The sequence below is a fragment of the Manihot esculenta genome, chromosome 9 (genome assembly GCF_001659605.2).
Source record: "Manihot esculenta cultivar AM560-2 chromosome 9, M.esculenta_v8, whole genome shotgun sequence".
NCBI lineage: Eukaryota > Viridiplantae > Streptophyta > Magnoliopsida > Malpighiales > Euphorbiaceae > Manihot > Manihot esculenta.
The window spans coordinates 4981631-4997787 of NC_035169.2; the positions used below are offsets into that span (position 1 = coordinate 4981631).

General features: G+C 27.1%; 1 protein-coding gene across 2 annotated transcripts; it reads left to right on the forward strand.

Annotated features, from left to right (window-relative positions):
- The first annotated feature begins 579 nt into the window (after positions 1–579).
- Positions 580–15734, forward strand: LOC110608418 (putative disease resistance protein RGA1). Of its 2 annotated transcripts, none has more exons than XM_043960058.1 (2): positions 580–2009; positions 14101–15712. In XM_043960058.1, exons 1-2 carry the CDS (start codon positions 892–894, stop codon positions 15425–15427), a joined length of 2445 nt encoding a protein of 814 aa, XP_043815993.1. In that variant the 5' UTR covers positions 580–891; the 3' UTR covers positions 15428–15712. The 2 variants fall into 2 exon arrangements, with proteins under 2 accessions (XP_043815993.1, XP_043815994.1); XM_043960059.1 differs by having other exon boundaries at positions 1068–1194; positions 12568–15734.
- The last annotated feature ends 423 nt before the right edge of the window (positions 15735–16157 follow it).

The following is a 16157-nucleotide window of genomic DNA, read 5'->3' on the forward strand; positions in this document are numbered from 1 at the left end:
TCGACATCAATTATTGTTGTAGCTTGAATGAACTTTAATGCCATTTTTAATTAAAATTTTTTTTTTCAATGTTTATTAAATTTTATTATCTTATATTTAATAATAAAATAATAAAATAATAAAATAAAAATTAAATTAAGAATTTTAGTACAATATACATCCATATTTAAGTCCAAAGAATTCTTTTATCGAACTTTTTCTTTTTCAATATTTTCTTTCTCAATAATTTTATTTTTTAGTATAATTAGATAAAAAAGAAATGACAATTTTTTTTAATTATTCTTTATTATTTTTCATATATAAAATATTAAAATTTAACAAATAAATATATTAATTTATAAATATAAGAACTTATGAATAATTATAACTTTTAAGGACCAATTTATAAAAATATTGAGATTAATTTTTAATTTAAATTTTAAATTTTAAATTAAAAAATTATTTTAATAATTAAATAAAATTTTAAAAATTAATGGATTTATTTTTTTTTATAAATTCAGTAAAGCATAGATTCAAGTCGCAAGAGAATGGATTTATTTTTGTTTTTTTATTGAAAAATTCAATCATTTATGTCTTGGATGCCTTATAAATTAAGATCTCCTATGGTTCAAATTAATCTATTTCTTAGGAATTTGAGCTAATTTCCTCCAAAACAAACAAGACCTAAGTCTTGATAAGTTTGTATTATTCTTTTGGCATTTAAATTATTGAACAAGCTCATCAAATTATAGCGGAGAAGAAGAAAAGAATCTTTGTTAAAGACAGACATAGCAGGACTTGGAATTTTCTTTTTCCCAAAGTCAGGTTCTCACATAGATCTCCATTAAAAGAAGCCATTGGAAATGATCATTTCATCATTTCTTCTCTTCCTAATCCAAACTAGAAAAATCAATGGCGGACTCTTTTCTCCTCAGCATTGCAGAAAGTGTTCTTGGGAAGTTGGGCTCTCTTGCTCTTGAAGAATTCTTCTTGGCATGGGGACTTGAAAGTGATCTTGAAAAGATCAAGGAGAACTTGAAGGTCATCAAAGCCGTGCTTTTGGATGCAGAGCAGCAGCTGTCACTGAATCCACGGATAGAGATTTGGCTGGAGAAACTCAAACAAGTCCTATATGATGCAGAAGATGTGGTGGATGAGTTTGAGTGTGAAGCTTTGCGAAGGAAAGTGGTCAAGTCTGGGAACACCACTCGAAAGGTACGCCGATTCTTTTCTAGCTCTAATCCACTTGCGTTCCGATTTAGAATGGGACATAAACTCAAGCAGATTAGAGAGAGGGTAGATGAAATCGCAGCTCTTAAGTCCAAATTTGGTCTTACTGAGCGAATTTTTGATAGGCCTGTCATTCATAGGGAGAGGGAGATGACCCACTCCTTTGTAGATGCTTCTGATGTCATTGGGAGGGATCAAGCTAGAGATAACATTATTGAACTGTTGCAACATGTTGATGGTGAAAAAGTCTCCATTATTCCAATTGTTGGAATTGGAGGTCTTGGGAAGACCACACTTGCTAAATTGGTGTATAATGATCAAAGGGTAGCTACTCTTTTTGAGTTGAAATTATGGGTCTGTGTTTCAGATGTCTTTGAATTAGACAAGCTGATTATTAAAATTCTTACTTGTGCAAATCCCGGGAAAAAATGTATGGACATGGATATAGACCAGCTACAAAGATCCTTGCGAGAGGCTTTGAATGAAAGAAAATATTTACTCATCCTAGATGATGTGTGGAGTGAGGACCCTAGAAAATGGCTTGAACTGAAAGCTTTGTTAATGGGAGGTGCTAATGGAAGTAAAATTGTAGTCACCACTCGTAGCAATCATGTTGCTGAAATCATGGGCACAGTCTCTCCCCAAAATTTGAGCCTGCTTCCACATCGAGATTGTTTGTCTTTATTCTTTAATTGTGCATTTAAAGGATATGAAGTAAAACAAAATCCAAATTTGACAACAATTGGGGAAGAAATAGTGAGAAAATGCAAAGGAGTTCCGCTAGCAGTCATAACTTTAGGGTCGTAACTGATGAACGCGAGTGGAAATTTATAAGAGATAGTGAGATATGGGAATTAAAGCAGAAGGAAAATGATATTTTGCCTGCTTTAAGATTGAGCTATGAACATTTGCCATCTTACTTAAAAAGATGCTTTGCATATTGTTCAATTTTTCCCAAGGATTATGAATTGCACGATATTGAATTGGTTTATTTGTGGATGGCAAATGGACTTGTTCAATCTTCCAATGAGAATCAAGAGTTAGAAGATGTTGGCTTTCGCTACTTTAAAGAGTTGTGTTCTAGGTGTTTCTTCCAAGATTTTTCTGAAGATTATGTTAATGTTAAGTGTAAAATGCATGATCTAATACATGATCTAGCATTATCCATTACACAAAATGAATGCTCAATGTTTCTCGACAGCACTCAACAGATTGCCAAGAGTGTTCGACATGTATCTTTTCCCCATCCTGAATCACTTCCGAAAGATGTTCCTAAATCCTTACAAAACTTGGAATGCATGCGGACCATTTGCTTTATAAATGAAAGAAGAGAGGGAATAAGCAGTGAAATGTTCATTAAGACATGTTGCTCAAAATTTCAGTGCTTGAGAGTCTTTGATTTGACTTATTCAAGCTTTGAGGAGCTGCCAGCAAGTATAGGCAAATTGAAGCATTTGAAATATCTTAGTTTATGGATGAACTCTAACATCAAAAGACTCCCTAATTCAATATGTAAGTTACAAAGCTTGCAGATTCTACTTCTCTATCAATGTAGGAATCTTCAAGAGTTGCCCAAAGATATAAGGTGCATGATTAACCTCAGAATTCTTTGGATAACTACGCGTCAGAAGTATTTTCCAACGGGTGGAATAGGTTGCTTGAAGTCTCTTCGATTTCTTTTCATCACTGGATGTCTCAATCTGGAATATTTGTTTGAAGACATGCAAGGTCTCAAAAAACTTCGAAGACTGGTCATCTCTGGTTGTAGAAGATTGATCTCTTTGCCACAAAGTATAAAATGCCTAACAACATTAGATACTCTTTGTATTGCTCGTTGTGAAAACCTGGAATTGAGAATGGAGGAAGGAGAAGAAACGCAATTCAGCCTCCTAAGATTAGAGTTAGGATGGTTGCCAAAAATTGTGGACTTTCCAGAATGGCTTATTCGAGGATCTACCAATAGTTTAAAAGTGTTGGAAGTTCAACGCTGCAACAACCTCAGAGAATTGCCAAATTGCCTACAGAACATAGCGTCACATCCAGAGGTTCGAATCATAGATTGTCCGGAGCTAATCAATGATCCTTTATGAAAAGCTGGTGAGAGTTAATATATAGAACTATGAGTCAAAATTTCTTCTAACCGTTTGTGTTATACTTTATTTTTAAACTAAGTAGATAAGTACTATTTAATTTATAAAGTCTGCCACTTTTTTTTTATTTTATTTTTGTTAGGGAAACTTCATTAATTCACTTTCGTTTTTTTATTTAGAATATTTGATTGTATTATAAATATAGTCAAATAATGTTATAATTTAGATTATATTAAAAAAAAAAGAATATTAAGGGTAATGTTATAATTTTATCATATAGCAATTTAAATTATGTTTTTTGTTTCCAAGGGAAAATGATTAGCCTAATTAGTTATTATTGCTTTTATGGTAATTTGATATTTCTCTTATATCTCTGGTCAGAAGAGGGTAGTCCAAGCACATCCCTGAGTTGAGCATTTTGAAATTAGAACATTTACTGGTGAGGTTTCCTCCTAAAATATTTAGAAATTCAATCAGCATAATATTTATACTTGTATATATGCATTGATATAATGCAAACTTCTTCTTTTTTTTTTTTTTTTCCATTCACTTAAAATATTACAATTCTCTAATCAAAATTTTTTCCAATAATTAATACAAAAAAATGAAGACTCAGAAAAAAACCAACACTAAGCCGGCTTAGAAACCACTCGAGGTCAAGCACCATTTCTTTTATGAAAGAAAAACTATATATAAAAAATCTTTTGAAAGGAAATGGTAGAAAGCTTCGCATTGCTATTCCTTTCTTTTAAGTTTTTTTTTTTTTTTTTTTTTTCCGCAGGAGATAGAAAAAGACGTTTCAGTGTGCATGGCTTCTATTTATATTCCTTGAATGATTTGTTGTCTTAATATGTATTGTCGTCTCCTAGAACTGTATTTTCTTTTAATTGTAAAAGATTGTTGGGATGACTGTTTAAGGATTGATCTAAGATTCTCAAATATTATAGAATTATTGTTGTATTTACGTATGGATTTAGAGGTTGAGCTTTGCTCCCTCAATTATACATTATTGTATGTTGCACTTAATTGTGGATTTCTATAGACGATAGACAGTTGCTTTATCAATTGGTAAATTAGACTTCGAAGTTTTTGACGTTGAACTGGTGAGTGCGCCTCATGCACCGGAGAAAGTTTTTGACATCATCCCACTCACCGACAGTGAAGGCACGTCCGATGTCCGGTGCTGCTCTACTTCTTCTCGCTAGCGTCACACATTGATCCTCTCTTCAGTTCTATGGTTGGTTTTCAATTCGGGTGATTTTGCTTTGATTACCATTCTGCCACTATTCACACTTGTTATTCTTAAGCTTCTGTTCATGTGATTCTTTGGGGTTTCAGGTACTGTTCATCCCTATTGCTCACAAATACTATTTATTGCTATTGTTCAGCAAAGGGTTTGTATAAGGTATCATTTGGCTTGGAATTAGCCTTAGAGTTATTTTTTGATTTTAGATTTTTTGGTTTCTATCGTATCAGTTAGCATAACTCATTAAGAAATTGCCTAATTTAATTTAAACAAATCACGCGATTGGATTTGTTAAGTCTCTCTAATTTTTAATGCAATTAATAAATCAAATTCGACAAACTTTTTTTGAATTATTTATTGGCTAGATTGAATATTTTCTAATTAATTTATATGTAAGTAGAGATTGATCGTGAAGAACGTTTTTCATAATCGAAATTAATTTATTGAAATTAATAAGAATTTATTTTTATTTCAGTTATCAATTTTCACGATTAAAATAGATTGAAATTTATTTATATTAATTTTTTCTCAAGTTAATTATTTGATTTTCACTTGTTATTAATTTCTTCACTCTTTTGATATCTCCTTTAGTTTTATTTTTATCAAAGTCTCTTTTTATTTATATTTATTTACATAGTTATTAATGAAATGTTTTTAGTGTTGTGGATAAAATCCTATTTACTCTATATTATTTTTTGTGAATTTGACACCCATCAACGTTAATTATCAAATTATATTAGAATATTAATATTTGAATTTGATAATAATATTTTATATTTTTATTTAAAATTGATTTAATTTTATATTTTATAAGAATATTTTATTAATAAGTAAATTATGGAATTGACTGTTGGAGAGAAAAAACATACGTGATTATGGAGAAAAGATAAATGACTAATTAGACGAAATCCAAGACGAAATAAGATAAAAGATAGGCTAGAAGATGAAAAGTCTTATTGAAATTCCTCAAATATTGAAAAGTGAGTTTCTAATAGATAAGGGAGACTATTTATAATAGAAACAAAATCCTAATATATAAAATTATGAAAATACTCAAAATATCCAAAAAAATAATTAAAATGCAAAATTGACCCCCTAAACGATGGAATTTTCATATCGACTTTTGAAAGTCGTGCATATTGAAATTCTCTTTTCGAAAAGCTATCAAGGGTCTCTATTGGATGTCGACAGCAAAAGTTAAGCTCAATCCAAATCTGTTATAAAGTCCAAAACTAGTTGCTCCATGTCAAAGACTCTTTAATTTGTTAACTTCAGTCGCACCATCCCTATTCCCTCGAAATCCCAAAGCTGCCGTGTCTTACCCAAATTGGAAAGAAGCCATGTTAGCTTAATATAATTCTCTTATTAAAAATAAGATGTGGAATTGGTGCCCCATCTAGCTAATGTCAATGTGATTCGTTCAATGTGGATTTTGAGAATTAAAAAGAAGTCTGATGGTTCTTTTGAGAGGCACAAAGCCCGTCTTGTTGGTGATGGTAAGTCTCAATAGTTTGGTGTCGATTGTGATGAAACTTTCAGTCCTGTGGTAAAATCAGCTACAATCAGGACTGTTCTTAGCATAGCTACTTCTAAAGCATGGAGTATTCATTAGTTAGATGTTAAAAATGTATTTTTGCATGGACATTTACATGAGACAGTTTATATGCGATTTCAAAGATCGAGCTCATCCAGATTATGTGTGCCTTCTTAAAAAATCTCTATATAGTCTGAAACAGACTCCTCGTGCCTGGTATCAATGGTTTGCATACTTTGTTTCTACCATTGGTTTTTCGCCTAGCAAATCAGATCATTCTCTTTTTATCTATAGCAAGAGTGCTGATTTGGCATACATCTTTTTATATGTTGATGATATCATACTTACTGCTTCTTTTGATAAGTTTCGTCAATTGATTATGTCATTACTGGATTCTGAATTTGCTATGAAAGATTTGGATCCACACATCATCTAGGATGGATAAATATTTTCTTTCATTCAAAGCTTCTCGCAAGGATCTTTGCAGCTGGTCCATATCCATATCCATATATCTTTCCAGGAGATGCAGAGTTGAGAATTTTAATAATCACCGTATGTAGTTCAAACACATCAGAAAAACAAACCCACAATTTGTATTTTTTTTTTTATTAAGTATCGTCATCTCCTAGGAGTCTAAAGTCTATTTTGATTCTGTATTTCCTTTTAATTGTAAAATGTTTTTCGGATGACTGTCTAACTAAGGATCGACCTGAACTCCCCAAAATATTATACAATTATTATTGTATTTATGTATTGATTTGGAGGTTGAGCTTAGCTCCCTTAATTATATTTTATTGCATGTTGCATTATGGGTTTCTATAGAGGTTAGACTTGCAATAGATTGTAGATTTTAAAACTGACCTAAGTCTTATAGTATGTTTGGACAGGTGGAATAGGGTGAAAGAAAGAAAATAATCTAAAGATAAAAATAAACAGGAAAAGATATTTTCTCTTGTTTGGTTAGAAGAGAGGATGAGCAATAAATAATATATTGAATTCAAAAGTAAGTTCTTTGGATTAAAAACGAATTGAGAGTGAGTAAAGAATATAATACGTATAAAACTAAATAGTATATATATTAAAAGTTATTAAGAATTTATTTAATAAAAGAATTAAAATTTTTAATTTTATAAAATATGAAATATTTTAATGAAATAATTTGGTCGTCATTAATATCTTTAGATAACTGTGTCAAATTCAGTCTCCTAGAGACAATAGCATTTTATATATAAATAGAAAAAGGATATAATTAAAATAATAATAATTTATATTATAAATATTTCAAAATATTTTGCAATTATATGTATAATCAAACAACTTACATATATTTGTCTTCTCCTTTGATCAATAAATGTCTCATTATCATGAGCGTATAAAAATTAACTAACTCATTTGCAGTCGTTGGTCAGCCAAATTTTTTTTCTTTTGAATAAATATCATATATATTAAACATTTAATAAAATATTAATAATTATTATAAATCTAATATAAATCAAATAGAGAATTGATAACACGCTATGTATGTATAAAGAAGAGTAGACGAATCCAACCGAGTCAAATTTTAAAAAGTTTAAGTTTATTTTATTAAATTTTTTTGAACTCGAGTTAGAACTTGAAATTTATTTATTTTGAATTCAAGTAAAATATTAATAGAATTAAATTTAATTTATTTAACAAATAAATTCAGATAAATTGAATTTTTATCGAATTTAATTTTAAACAATTTATAAATAATTTAATTTATTTACAAAATAATAAATTAAAAAACGAGATCTTAAATCTTAAGCAAATATTTACAACCTCTAAAATTGTACATAACTAAACTTTAAAAAACTCAATTTGAATCATAAAAATTTATGCAGGTTTTATATTCAATTTTCTTATAACATTAAACTGAGTCTACTTAACGAATTTATTCACGAGCTAGTTCATAAGTATACTAATAAATTTAGAAACGGGTCAAATTTATGAGTTTTAACAACCTGAATATATTGAGTATAATTTATTGAATATAAAATGTTTTATTGAATAATTAAAATTTATTGAATATAATTTATTGAATATATTGAGTATAATTAAAATTTAAGAATTTAATTTTCAAAGTATAAAAATTAATATATTAATTATATTAAAATTAAAAATATAAAATATAATTTATTAAATATAAAATGTTTTATTCAGTGAAAATTTAAGTATTTATTGAGAGTATTTTAAATATTTAAAATATTTATTTTTTATGATTTTTTGACTAATATAGTCGGAAAAACTTTTCATTTGGATGGACCGATTATTAAAAAATTTAAATGTTTAATTTTAGTTATTAATTTATAATAAAATTTAAAGATTAAAAAATTTAAATTTTTAATTTTAGTTATTAATTTATAATAACATGCAAACTTTTCGACAGTAATATTTAACTTATTTTAAAAAATAATTATTAGAGTACTTAAAATTTACCGATGACTTTTTATTTATATTTTTATTAAATATAAAATTTAAATTTTATATTTAATTGGATAAATTATTTTAAAAATTAATTATATTATAATAAATTTAAAAGCTAATAAATCTGAAAAAAAGAACATTGCTTCTTGGCTCTTATTTTTCATTTTTAATTTACCATTTTTCTGCTTGAACAAATCTTTGAGTTTTTAGTAAAATTATCGAATATATTCCAATACTTTTAAAATTAAATATTTTAATTTCTTAAACTTAAATTTAATATCTAAATTAAATGTCTTTCCATCCATAACATTTATTAATCAATTATTTAAATATACTAAAAAAACATTTAAATTTTAATAATATCCTCTTTCCTAATAACTAGGAAACTGTACTAGTTATTTTTTATTATTCATTAATTATATTATTTTATTTTCTTTTTAAATTCCAATAATAAATAAATAGTTTAACTAGATAAAATATTTAAATTATGTTTAATAATTGTAGCTTATAATAATTATAATAATAAAATAAAAATAATATTTAACAAAATATAATTAAAGTTAAAATTAATAACATTCATAATAATATTTACAAATATATGAATTATTTTAATTTAGTTAATATTGAATATTTAATTTATAAAAAAGTAAATGAATAATAAGAGTAAAAAAATTATAATTCTATTTAAAAAAAATTAAAAAGTTTATATTTTTCCATTTAATAGCTAAAACATAATAAAAAAAAGGGAATTTTATATGATATGGTTAGTGTAAAGATATCATTATTAGTGTAAATATTTAAAATTGAATAAATTTTAATTAGAAACATGAACTTATATGAGATGTAAGGAGAGAGAAATAATATGTTAATTGAATTAGGGAGTTGAATGATATTTAAATTAAAGTTGAAGGGGAATTTAAATAATATGCTGAGGAAATGATGAATTAGGGAGTTGAATGATTAAATTAAAAATATGATAAATTTTATTTTTTAAATTAAAATTAAATAATAAAAAATAAATTATTTCATAAAAAATATTAACGAAAAATATCTTTGACAAGAAAATATTTTTTTATGAAAAATAATTTTTAAATAAATAAGATATTCTCTTGCCGCCTTAATTTGCTGAAAATAATCTTCTTCCTTTCTTTAAAACATTTTTTTTTTATGAAAATGTATTTTAAAAAAATAACTTACTTTTATAATATTAAAAACAAATAATATATTTTTATATATATACACCTTACTCCTACTATCGAATTCGAGAATTTTTAATTTTAGAAATTATTCTGATAATTCATTGATTAAAAAAATATTAATATATTTATATATAAAATAAAAAAATAGAATTGTTTAGTTTCAGTTTTGACAAGATTTTAACTAAAAATCAAAATACAGAATTGAACCATCAATGGATATTATTTAGAATCAAATTTCAATATTCTGTAATTTTAGTGGAAGCGAAGTTCGAGAATCAAAGTGGGCGGCTGCATGGGATTTTGGCTTGTAGCTTGAATGAACTTTAATTCCATTTTTAATTTAAATATTTTCTTTTTTTTTTTTTTCAATTCCCACCATAATAAACTTTCTCGTAAACACTTCAACACCTAATTATTATCGGTTTAGAGTACATTGGATTTAACTTTTTCACTCTATTGATAGCTAATACTCTTTTACATAATATTTTTTTTATTTGGTAAATTCTGATAGCTACATTTTTAATTAATTTTAATATTAAATTTTTTTCACACAAAAAAATTCATCCTTTTAAATATTCTAATCAACAATAAAAATTGAAAAAAATTTACAACATTCTAAATTAATGTATCTTGTTTTTTTTATAATAAGTCGATCAATCTATCAGTCACTTTATTTACTTTACGATAATACTATCTCATATCAATTTGTCAAATTTGAAAAATCATATGACAATATTAGCAATTGGGTAAGTTTAATAACACTATCTCATATCAATTTGACAAGTTTGGAAAATCATCTCACAGCATTAGCGGTTAATAGTCGATTACACCTTATTTTTTATTTGAATAGTATTTATTTTTTAATATATATTAATTATAAAATTTTTATTTAAATAAATTTTAATATAATAATAAATTATTTATAAACATAAATAAGTAAATATAAAATATTATAATAATTATACTAATAATAATGTTTATTTTCTATATAATAAAAATATATATATACATAAGAAATTATTTTTTAACACTAAATTATAATATATATGATAATAACCCATTAATTACATATATATTTTAATAATAAATAAATAAGAATTTAAGCCAATTTTATTCTTTTTAAAATGCTATTAATTTTTTTAAAAAAAGAAATAATTATAAAAAAAAAGCCTATGATTTATCAGTAATGTTTTGTTATTTAATTTGTGAAAAAAAATTGTATAGTTTCACTCATTAACAAAGTGAAACTTTTCCTTCTAATGCTGTTAATAAATGCTTATGAGTCTTTTCAAGATCAATCAAATATATCTTTAATTAGATTAAATTACATTTTAATTTTTGTAGTTTAATAAAATATATAATTTAGCTAGTCTATATATTTTTAAATTTAATTATAAAATTTTGTTTTATTAATAAAATAATTATTTTAATTATAATTCGTTCTATATTTTTATAAATTGATTCTAAATATTATAATTATTTATAAATAAGCACTTGTATTTTTTATAAATTAATTTTTCAATGTTTATTAAATTTTGTTATCTTATATTTAATAATAAAATAATAAAATAAAAATTAAATTAAGAATTTTAGTACAATATACATCCATATTTAAGTCCAAAGAATTCTTTTTTCTTTCTCAATATTTTCTTTCTCAATAATTTTATTTTTTAGTATAATTAGATAAAAAAGAAATGACAAATATTTTATTTAATTATTATTTATTATTTTTCATAATTAAAATTTAACAAATAAATATATTAATTTATAAATATAAGAACTTATGAATAATTATAACTTTTAAGGTCCAATTTATAAAAACATTGAGATTAATTTTTAATTTAAATTTTAAATTTTAAATTAAAAAATTATTTTAATAATTAAATAAAATTTTAAAAATTAAATTTAAAAATATTATTAAAAAGTAAATTATAATTTATTAATAATATTTAATGATGTTTGAGAAAAAAAAATTTACTAATGACATGAAAATAGAAAAATCTTTTTATTATAAATTAAATGGGGCAATGGGAGGCAGTTGCCTCCCCTGTCCCCCATAATTTGCATTATGTACCCGTAGCATTACTTCCATTAAAAAAAAAATTTTTGCCTCGTATTTTGCCCTCGTATGTCCAAAATTTATATTATAATTATATATAAATTGCACTCATAAATTTAATTTAATAATAAATGCATCGGTAAATATAGAATATCAAATTTTACTTTCTAATTTTCAATTTCCATTTAAAAGAAAATTATATATAAATTTTATTAATAATTTTATTCTGATAATATATTTAAGTCTCATTTATTATACTCTAAATAAATACTAATATTTTTTTTATGGTACATGATAAATTAGTAATTTTTTTAACAATATTACTTATTTTACTTATATATATATATAAAGTTAGGATTAAAATAATATAATATATTAATTTATAATTTAAAAAAATTTAAAATTTAAAATTAATAATATTTTTAAAATAATTAATAAAAAATTAATACAGATCTACTTTTCTAATTATAAAATCTGGGAAATGATATATTTAAACTTGTAACTAGTCTTTTTATTTCTATCATTAATAAATTTATTTTCATATATATTAATAAATTTATATTTTTAATTTCATTTATATTTTTATCATTAATAAATTTATTTTCATATATAAAATGTGAAAAATGATATAGTTTTCAAGCTTAGACAATCATCCGAAAAGAAAGGGATTGTAGTGCATAGGTTGCTACAATCCCAATTGATGAATGCATAAATTAACCTCTGATTTTTATCAAAAAAGCTTAAATTCATCCTTAAGTAATTTAATTTCTCCTTCAATTTTGAAGTTGGCTAAGATTGTAAGATCTAAGACAAGAACCACTGCAACAAACCAGCAAAACACTGATCAAAACAGGGACCCAAATCTCCATGGATTCATACAACAACGCAACAAAGGACCACTGCGTCAACCCAAATGCTGTCCAAATGCAAACTCAAATGCTTCTTTGCTTGAAGAATCCATGGATGCCTTATAAATTAAGATCTCATTTGTATTATTCTTTTGGCATCTAAATTATTGAACAAGCTCATCAAATTATAGCGGAGAAGGTGAAAAGAATCTTTATTAAAGACAGACATAACAGGACTTGGAATTTTCCTTTTTCCTAAAGTGAGGTTCTCACATAGATCTCTATTAAAAGAAGCCATTGGAAATTATCATTTCATCATTTCTTCTCTGCCTAATCCAAACGCCAAAAATCAATGGCCGACTCTTTTCTCCTCAGCATTGCAGAAAGTGTTATTGGGAAGTTGGGCTCTCTTGCTCTTGAAGAATTCTTCTTGGCGTGGGGACTTGAAAGTGATCTTGAAAAGATCAAGGAGAACTTGAAGGTCATCAAAGCCGTGCTTTTGGATGCAGAGCAGCAGCTGTCACTGAATCCACGGATAGAGATTTGGCTGGAGAAACTGAAACAAGTCCTATATGATGCAGAAGATGTGGTGGATGAGTTTGAGTGTGAAGCTTTGCGAAGGAAAGTGGTCAAGTCTGGGAACACCACTCCAAAGGTACGCCGATTCTTTTCTAGCTCTAATCCACTTGCGTTCCGATTTAGAATGGGACATAAACTCAAGCAGATTAGAGAGAGGGTAGATGAAATCGCAGCTCTTAAGTCCAAATTTGGTCTTACTGAGCGAATTTTTGATAAGCCTGTCATTCATAGGGAGAGGGAGATGACCCACTCCTTTGTAGATGCATCTGATGTCATTGGGAGGGATCAAGCTAGAGATAACATTATTGAAATGTTGCAACATGTTGATGGTGAAAATGTCTCCATTATTTCAATTGTTGGAATTGGAGGTCTTGGGAAGACCACACTTGCTAAGTTGGTGTATAATGATCCAAGGGTAGCTACTCATTTTGAGTTGACATTATGGGTTTGTGTTTCAGATGTCTTTGAATTAGACAAGGTGATTATTAAAATTCTTACTTGTGCAGATCCCGGGAAAAAATGTATGGATATGGGTATAGAGCAGCTGCAAAGATCCTTGCGAGAAGCTTTGAATGAAAGAAAATATTTACTCATCCTAGATGATGTGTGGAGTGAGGACCCTAGAAAATGGCTTGAACTGAAAACTTTGTTAATGGGAGGTGCTAATGGAAGTAAAATTGTAGTCACCACTCGTAGCAATCGTGTTGCTGAAATCATGGGCACAGTCTCTCCCCAAAATATGAGTCTTCTTCCACATCGAGATTGTTTGTCTTTGTTCTTTAAATGTGCATTTAAAGAATATGAAGTAAAACAAAATCCAAATTTGACAACAATTGGGGAAGAAATAGTGAGAAAATGCAAAGGAGTTCCGCTAGCAGTCATAACTTTAGGGTCGTTGCTCTACTCTGTAACTGATGAACGTGAGTGGGAATTGATAAGAGATAGTGAGATATGGGAATTAAAGCAGAAGGAAAATGATATTTTGCCAGCTTTAAGATTGAGCTATGAACATTTGCCATCTTACTTAAAAAGATGCTTTGCATATTGTTCAATTTTTCCCAAGGATTATAAATTGAACGAGATTGAATTGGTTTATTTGTGGATGGCAAATGGACTTGTTCAATCTTCCAATGAGAATCAAGAGTTAGAAGATGTTGGCTTTCGCTACTTTAAAGAGTTGTGTTCTAGGTGTTTCTTCCAAGATTTTTCTGAATATTATGGTATTGTTAGGTGTAAAATGCATGATCTAATACATGATCTAGCATTATCCATTACACAAAATGAATGCTCAATGTTTCTCGACAGCACTCAACAGATTGCCAAGAGTATTCGACATGTATCTTTTCCCCATCCTGAATCACTTCCGAAAGATGTTCCTAAATCCTTACAAAACTTGGAATGCATGCGGACCATTTGCTTTATGAATGAAAGAGGAGAGGGAATAAGCATTGAAATGTTCATTAAGACATGTTGCTCAAGATTTCAGTACTTGAGAGTCTTGGATTTGAGTGATTCAAGCTTTGAGGAGCTGCCAGCAAGTATAGGCAATTTGAAGCATTTGAAATATCTTAATTTATGGATGAACTCTAACATCAAAAGACTCCCTAATTCAATATGTAAGTTACAAAGCTTGCAGACTCTACTTCTCTGTGGATGTTGGAATCTTCAAGAGTTGCCCAAAGATATAAGGTGCATGATTAACCTCAGATTTCTTTGTATTACTACACAGCAAATGTATTTTCCAACGGGTGGAATAGGTTGCCTGAAGTCTCTTCGATTTCTTTCGGTTACTGGATGTTCCAATCTGGAAAATTTGTTTGAAGACATGCAAGGTCTCAAAAAACTTCGAAGACTGGTCATTTCTGATTGTAGAAGATTGATCTCTTTGCCACAAAGTATAAAATGCCTAACAACATTAGATACTCTTTGTATTGCTCGTTGTGAAAACCTGGAATTGAGAATGGAGGAAGGAGAAGAAACGCAATTCAGCCTCCAAAGATTAGAGTTAGGAAGGTTGCCAAAAATTGTGGACTTTCCGGAATGGCTTATTCGAGGATCTACCAATAGTTTAAAAGTGTTGAAAGTTGAAGGATGCAACAACCTTAGAGAATTGCCAAATTGCCTACAGAACATGGCGTCACATCCAGAGGTTCAAATCATACGATGTCCGAAGCTAAACAATAATCCTTACAAAAAGCAGGTGAGAGTTAATATATAGAACTATGATTCAAAATATCTTCTAACTGTTTGTATTATACTTTATTTTTAATCCAAGTGGATAAGTACTATGTTTCCTTAAGTTCAAAAAGTGTTTTTAAATTCACTTTCATGAATGTTTTAATTTATAAAGTCTGCCACTTTTTTATTTTATTTTTGTTATGGAAACTTCATTAATTCACTTTTTTTTAGAATATTTGATTGTATTATAATTATAGTCAAATAATGTTACAATTTAGATTATCTTCAAAAAAAAAATTTAAGGATAATGTTATAATTTTATCATATAGCAATTTAAATTATGTTTTTTTTTCCTAGGAAAAATTATTATCCTAATTAGTTATTAACTGCTCTTATAGTAATTTGATATTTCTCTTATATCTCTGGTCAGAAGAGGCCGGTCCAAGCGCATCACTGAGTTGAGCATTTCAGCTTGCATTTGGACATTTTTTAAATTAGAACATGGAAACTCAAGAACAAAACCAACACTAAGCCGGCTTAGAAACCACTCCAAGCACCATTTCTTTTATGGAAGGAAAACTATATATAAAAAATCTTTCGAAGGGAAATGGTAGAAAGCTTTGCATTGCAATCCCTTTCTTTTAAGTTTTTTGTTACAGGTGATAAAAAAAAAGGCGTTTCAGTGTGCTGCTTCTACTTATATTCCTTGAATGATTTATTGTCTTAATTTGTATTCTTTAAATCAATATATTGTCATATTCTAAAACTCT